Source organism: Emydura macquarii, unplaced genomic scaffold (genome assembly GCF_026122565.2).
Source record: "Emydura macquarii macquarii isolate MOO-44397 ecotype Brisbane River unplaced genomic scaffold, CSIRO-AGI_Emac_v2 contig_1761, whole genome shotgun sequence".
Lineage (NCBI taxonomy): Eukaryota > Metazoa > Chordata > Testudines > Chelidae > Emydura > Emydura macquarii.
Genome location: NW_027131898.1, coordinates 11,903 through 17,755, shown reverse-complemented (window position 1 = coordinate 17,755; position 5,853 = coordinate 11,903). Strand labels below are relative to the sequence as shown.

The window sequence follows — 5,853 nt, the reverse complement described above, 5'->3', positions numbered from 1 at the left end:
AACACAGAGCTGTCAGGTAACACCGAAAACCTTGAAACACCCCTTTTGACCGAATATTGTCTTGCCTCCCTTCTCGCCTTATCATAGTGGTTATCTCAGGTGATGGGGTTTTACTCGCCTTCCACTCTGCTCTCAGTCTTCTCTTCTCTTGGTTCTCCCCACAATCCTGCCTCCCCACTTAACCTGCAGCTGTGGGGATGGTACATGCTCACATGCCTGATTTGGGTCAATAAGACACAGACACCTTCCTGTTAAGAGCAGTGCTAAGCTTTAATGGTGTTTCATGGGCAGCTGCTGGTGTTAGGGGATGGGCAGGGACAGGTGCTTGTTTAGTTGCAGCAGAAGAACTTCACATCATTGAGTGCTGTGTCATCCCCTCTGCCCTGGTATGTCTGCACCTTTGTTTGAATCCCACAAATGGCCCCAGAGCTGCACCAATTTTTCTGTGGGTTAGCAGTACCCCAGTATGGTCCACCGCCAAACATCCATGTGCCATCTGAGCATTTGAAGTGGATGTCGTCGGCTGCCGTGTCATCGGCATCTCCTTGTGGTGGTTCCACTATCAGACTGAAGGACATCAGGTTGCTCTTCTGGCATCTTTGGTTCAAAGTCCATTGGCCCCACCTGCCAGAGAAGAAAATAACTGCCTGAGACTTATTCAGCATCTGCTACCCATCAGGAGGCACCAGTCATCCTAGCTACTGTGCACCGGGGCCAGTGTTCATAGGACACACAGCAGTGACCTGAAAACAGGTCTGGTAGGGCCTGAGGTATTTTGTTTTCTTTTTCTTGAGTAGTGTTTATTCTTGCTTGTATTTAGCCTTAGAAACATCTGAAGTGTCAGGACCGGTCTGTCCTGGTTTTGCTGGAGAACTCCCTGGGAGTCTCAGGAGATGCCCCTTGGTGAGAATTTGGGAATGTCTGTGTAGAACTAAACACTTCTGGTTGATATTATGGAGTTACTATGAAATGTTACTCAGAAAAACTGCTCTGTCATAAATGCTTCTCTGTATGCAGATCGACCACTGCTGACAGGACATGCAGCAGCTATTTTCCAGACTGAAGACCAAGAGAAGCCACATAATGTTAATGACAGGGGCTTTGACCAGGAAAGAGTTATGCAGAAGAGTAACTGCATTCCAAGGCAAAAGATACTTCCTCCTCTGTCTGAGGGGAGGGGTTTTTTGGAGCAGTGGAAAGTTACCAAAGACAGAAGAAAGAAAACAGCAAGGTGACCAGGTGGGATTTAAAGATGGGAAAAGAGCCAGAAAGGAAGAGGAAGCTTTAAGCAGGAGAGAATAAGATCAGAGGAGCTGGGGAAAGGAACTGCATGAGGGAGAAGTCATCCAGCATGCAACACCCTGCATGAGACAGAGGAACCCTGCCTGCCAGCCTTCCTGGACACAGATGCATCCCAAAGGCAGGGTGAACTGGGAAGCAACAGACATTGTAGTCAGGATGTTTATTGTTTTCTATGATCTATACTCTTTTGGGCTTCGTATGCCTAAATAAAAGAACAATTTTGATAAGCTCTGGGCAAAGTGGTTGAGTGTGTGTTCTGTACTTCACAACTATTGCGTGCCTCTGGAGGGAATTCAATGCGGTGGAGATCTGGGAGAGGGTATATTTAAACAATTGGGGTATCTTGGGAGACAGTGCCAGTCCTGGGAGGCTAGGGCAGGTGAGGGGAGCAGTCCCACTTCTGTGAAGGAGTAGCAGACTGAGTCAGTGTCCAGGAAATGTTCAAGAGAAACCACAGGAGGAACCAGTGCAACAGCCTGCTAAGACCCAGGGAGGTTTAAAGGCCACGGAAATCCAGGCACACAGAGGCTTGGGTTCCCCTCACAGCAGTCCAGAGGGTGATTGAAAGGGGGCACCTGACTCGATCTGTGACACTTGGTGCTGAAACTTGAACCCAGACATCCTTCTCCCAAGTGCTCATTAGACAGTAGAGAGAACCTACAGGGTGAAATCCTGTCTCCATTGATGTCTGTAGCAGAAAGAGAAAGCTTGAAACTTGGAGTCTGCTACAAGGCCCGAGGCCTGAACTAAAGTGAGCAAAAGTCAGGCCCTGCTGATATAAAGCAAAATTAGCAAGAGTCAGGCTATGAGCAAACGTCTGGCACTGTTACAAAGCAGACGCTTGCTTACAAGTTCACTGTGTTGTACATGAACGTGGCAAAAAAACGTAGGCATTTCCAAGAAGTACAAGGCACAGTGTATTCATGTATGCATATTCCAAAAGATGCAGGTACACACCAACATAAAGGCCTGGCATATGCAACAGGAACACACCGATCCAAGACAAGAGGACAGGATAGAATGATTGATAAATTGTTATGTTTGAACCAACAAGTACAAGGGATAGGATTGGTAACTAACCATGTCAGAAGGGTAATAAGTAACTTGTTTGTAGGAGTGTATAAAAAAGGGGTTGCAGAGGAGGAGTCTCTGGCCTAGAGGGTAGAGGAAATTCCTGCCATTTAATGAGCCAGTCCATTGTCTCAGGCATACACGTATTAGTGTTCCTGTAGAGTCTATGGGGTGCTAGTACTGTACTTTATCAACAGTAAACTTGGCTGAGCACCTTTTCCACTTAACTGAGTCAGTGGTCTTCTTGGGCAGTTCAATCACGGTGTGTTGTACCGGCTACCTGCCCACAGCAGGTGCAGCACACAGAGAGAACACACATGCAGCCAACAACTGATAAAGTCAATATCTAAATCCCCATTCACTCCAGCAGGGCCAGGATTTTACTCAAAGAACATGTAGGACATAGCTAAAAATCCCTTTCCCCATGGCAATTTCTACAGTTTTCACACTGTGCTCTGGGTTTGGTATCATTTCAATGCTTCTTTCCCGTCCTCCACAGTAACTTCCAGGGCACACAAGATCTGAATTTTAACATGAAATGGCCATCTGTGTCTATCATAAAAAAGCAGAAACAGAACAGCCTTTGCCCTCTTTTAATTTTCTTTTATAGATTATCTGCAAACAGAGGGAAAAGTCAGAGAAGAGACACTGTGCAAATGGCATCGTTCATGGTTATTTATTCTCTCTGTGGCTGCAGAGTAAGAGGGAGAGAAACAAAAGAGCTACTCACGGCCCCACAGTGGACTCGATGCTGGAGCCATCAGTGCAGTACAGGCGAATGCCATTCAAAGCCGTGTCATCATTTATTACCCCAAAACCTTGAAAGCCCTCCACCTGGGAGAGGGGTACAAGTGATGGAGACACAGGTACAGATTGGGAGGAGAAGGGTTGGAAACTCCACTCCCCAACCCAATACATCTTCCCAACTTCCTATTATTAAATTAACTGCATTTCTTAAGAGAAAGAAAAATGTCCAGTAGTAATTAGAGCCAGGAGGTTCCTGACACTTATAACAGCCACTGCCCTGGGAAACTGGAAGACAGCTAAACAACCTGCCCCATATGTTCCCCTTTATGTTTCCCACCCCTTTGCTATCCACCCTGGAAAGCAGAGCCCTGGATCCAAGCTGGGAAGAATGAGGAAACTGCCCCTCCTCACAACCCCCACACTGGATTTTCACTCTTGCAGCAACAGAGATTCAAAGCCGCTAGAGAGGGGAGATATCCAGGCTGGCTTTAAATGAAGTGGTGATGGGACTCACATGCATTCCCTTACTCTACAGATTAACATGTTCCTCTCTGGCCAGGAAACCCGAGGCCTGCTCTACACTAGAAAAGTTTTGCTGTCCTAGCCTTACTCATTATGTCCTTCTTGTGTAGCCACAACAGTGGTGGCCAAAATGTACTTTTGCCGGAATACCTTATTCCAGTTTGGTGAGCAAAATACACCATCCTGGCAACAACACTTTAGGCACACCTACTAGGACTTTTGCCAGCAGAGAAATAGTTACAAAAAATGAAAATGAATCACACCCTTAGCAGGCATAACAATGCCAGCAAAACATTCAATAGAAGATCTGCCCTCAGAATAAGTTTCAAGCCAACTTCCATCATTAATTTTATTCCCTTTCTCCTCCTTTTACCCCCAAATATACCCTCTATCTCCTTTGATGTTAACACCTTTCAGATACTTACAGACAGTGGTCACATCCTCCCCTCTGACTTGTGGCTTACCCGAGCCAGACAGATTTAACTCCTTTAATATCACCTCCTAACTCTGCCCGATGCCCCCTTCTCCTTCAACAGATGTCTCCGGTTGTGCCAAAAGCAAAGACCCATAAACCCACCTGGACAGATAATTGTGTTCTCATCTCCTTTCAGCCCCAGATCTGTGGTCACAGATATTTCCTGCCCTCACCATTTAGTAAACTGACTGGCCCTGTATGTCGATGGCTGGCCAGAGTGTGAGGAAGAGAGGATTTATAAAAAAAAAAAAACTAGGAACAGTCTAGAGCCAAGAGAAATTCTTGCTGGGATACTGAGTGATGAGTGTGGGTCAGAGGGTGAGGAAGTGGCAAGGGGATGGGAAGAATTTTACCTTCAATGAAAATCCATTGGCGTAGCCACGGGGACAAAACTCCTTCTTCCCCCATTCACCCCACGGGCCTCCATTGGGGATAGTGAGGGTGGAGATGTAACTTCGTGCCTCTGCACCCTGGAAGCAGCAGGAGAGGAGCAGGCAGAGCACTGCATGGGTGAGGGGCTGCATGGTGCAGTATCAGCTCTGGATCTACCCACAAAGAAGATGGTGAGTGACTAACAGCCTCAGACACGAGGGATATTTATACCCAGGAAAGTTGGGCTGGGTTTCCTTGCTGGCCTGGCCTGCTGCCAATCCATCTGAGAGCAATCACTCATTGCCACGTCCCTGCACCTAGACACTGACCTGACCACCCCTCGCACACAAAGGGCTCATCATTCCCCCTGTGACTTTCAGAGGATGAAGGAAACTGCTGCGCAGGGCAAGGGCTAAGTGGGCAAAAGAGGAAGTGTGAGTCCTGAGGGCAGGCTGTGGATTTTAGAGCAGCTGCTGAAGGTTCAGAGGTAAAGAGGAGCAGGGGAGAGGCCCTTGGGGCTGTGTTGGACAGAGGGTCCTGGCATTGGCAGGGGGAAAGAGAGAGATTTTTTCTTTTATAGCTTTATCTCAGGGTCTCATTTCTGTTATCTGCAGCTCCCTCATACCAAGTGGTGAGATTCTCCCCCACCCTCTGCTGTCACTCTGCCCTACCCCATCTCCCTGTTCATAAGTCGGGGCTGCAGCCAAATGATAATTTTATCCATTCCAGGCTGAAACCATGTGCAGGGCCCCACATGGGGCAGAGGGTTAAATAGGGACACGTTAACAGCGTCTGCGCGCTCTGGGGGGCCAATCCAGGTTGCAACCCCCATTGCCATGAGGAAAAAAAAGGTCATGGCTCATGAGAGTGTAGGTATGGGATGAAGGATTGTGGTGTGTGTGCTGGAGGGGGCCTGTCTTAAAAGTTTGTACTGGACCTGAAAAAATTATGCTTGGGCCCTCACCATGTCATCGTGGATGAAAAAACACACCTGCCTTTTGCTGTCTTTCCTAACCCAGACCCTGCCCCGGTGTTTGTGGGGAAGGAGTACCCCGCTCAGTTACGACATGTCTCACTCATAGGCTAAAACTAAGGCACACACCCTTGGCCACTTACCTTTATGAGGAAGCAGAGGCCATCTGCAGTCTCTGTCTCCTAAGTGAAAACAATGCCAGTTAGATAGCCTCTTTCCTCTGAAATGCCTACCCAATGCTTATCTCTTTCCATTTAAATCTGTGTGACAAGCCCACCTGGTTAAGTTAAATCCAGTTTCTGCAGTTCTTAAAGAAGTCCAGCAGATAAAGGTTGCAAGAGCTTGGATCATTGTTAACAGTTGCATGTGTAAGCCCAGTGGGTTGAAGTGC

The 5,853-nt window shown here is 47.5% G+C and overlaps 1 protein-coding gene across 1 annotated transcript; it reads right to left on the bottom strand.

Moving 5' to 3' along the window:
• Nucleotides 1–267: 267 nt before the first annotated feature.
• LOC137158583 (vitelline membrane outer layer protein 1-like) lies at nt 268–4,671 on the bottom strand. Its single transcript, XM_067556388.1, has 3 exons — nt 4,471–4,671; nt 3,104–3,207; nt 268–624 (listed from the first exon to the last, which is right to left on the bottom strand). Exons 1-3 carry the CDS (start codon nt 4,639–4,641, stop codon nt 330–332), a joined length of 570 nt encoding a protein of 189 aa, XP_067412489.1. The 5' UTR covers nt 4,642–4,671; the 3' UTR covers nt 268–329.
• Between the last annotated feature and the right edge of the window lie 1,182 nt (nt 4,672–5,853).

Bases quoted from the DNA above. Each gene is read 5' to 3' on its own strand.
- LOC137158583 (XM_067556388.1), bottom strand. From the start codon at position 4,641: ATGCAGCCCCTCACCCATGCAGTGCTCTGCCTGCTCCTCTCCTGCTGC. The intron at 3,208-4,470 runs GTAAAATTCTTC...CCCCTCTCCCAG, and splicing joins CCAATGGATTTTCATTGAAG to GTGGAGGGCTTTCAAGGTTT. The intron at 625-3,103 runs GTGAGTAGCTCT...CTTCTCTGGCAG, and splicing joins ATCGAGTCCACTGTGGGGCC to GTGGGGCCAATGGACTTTGA.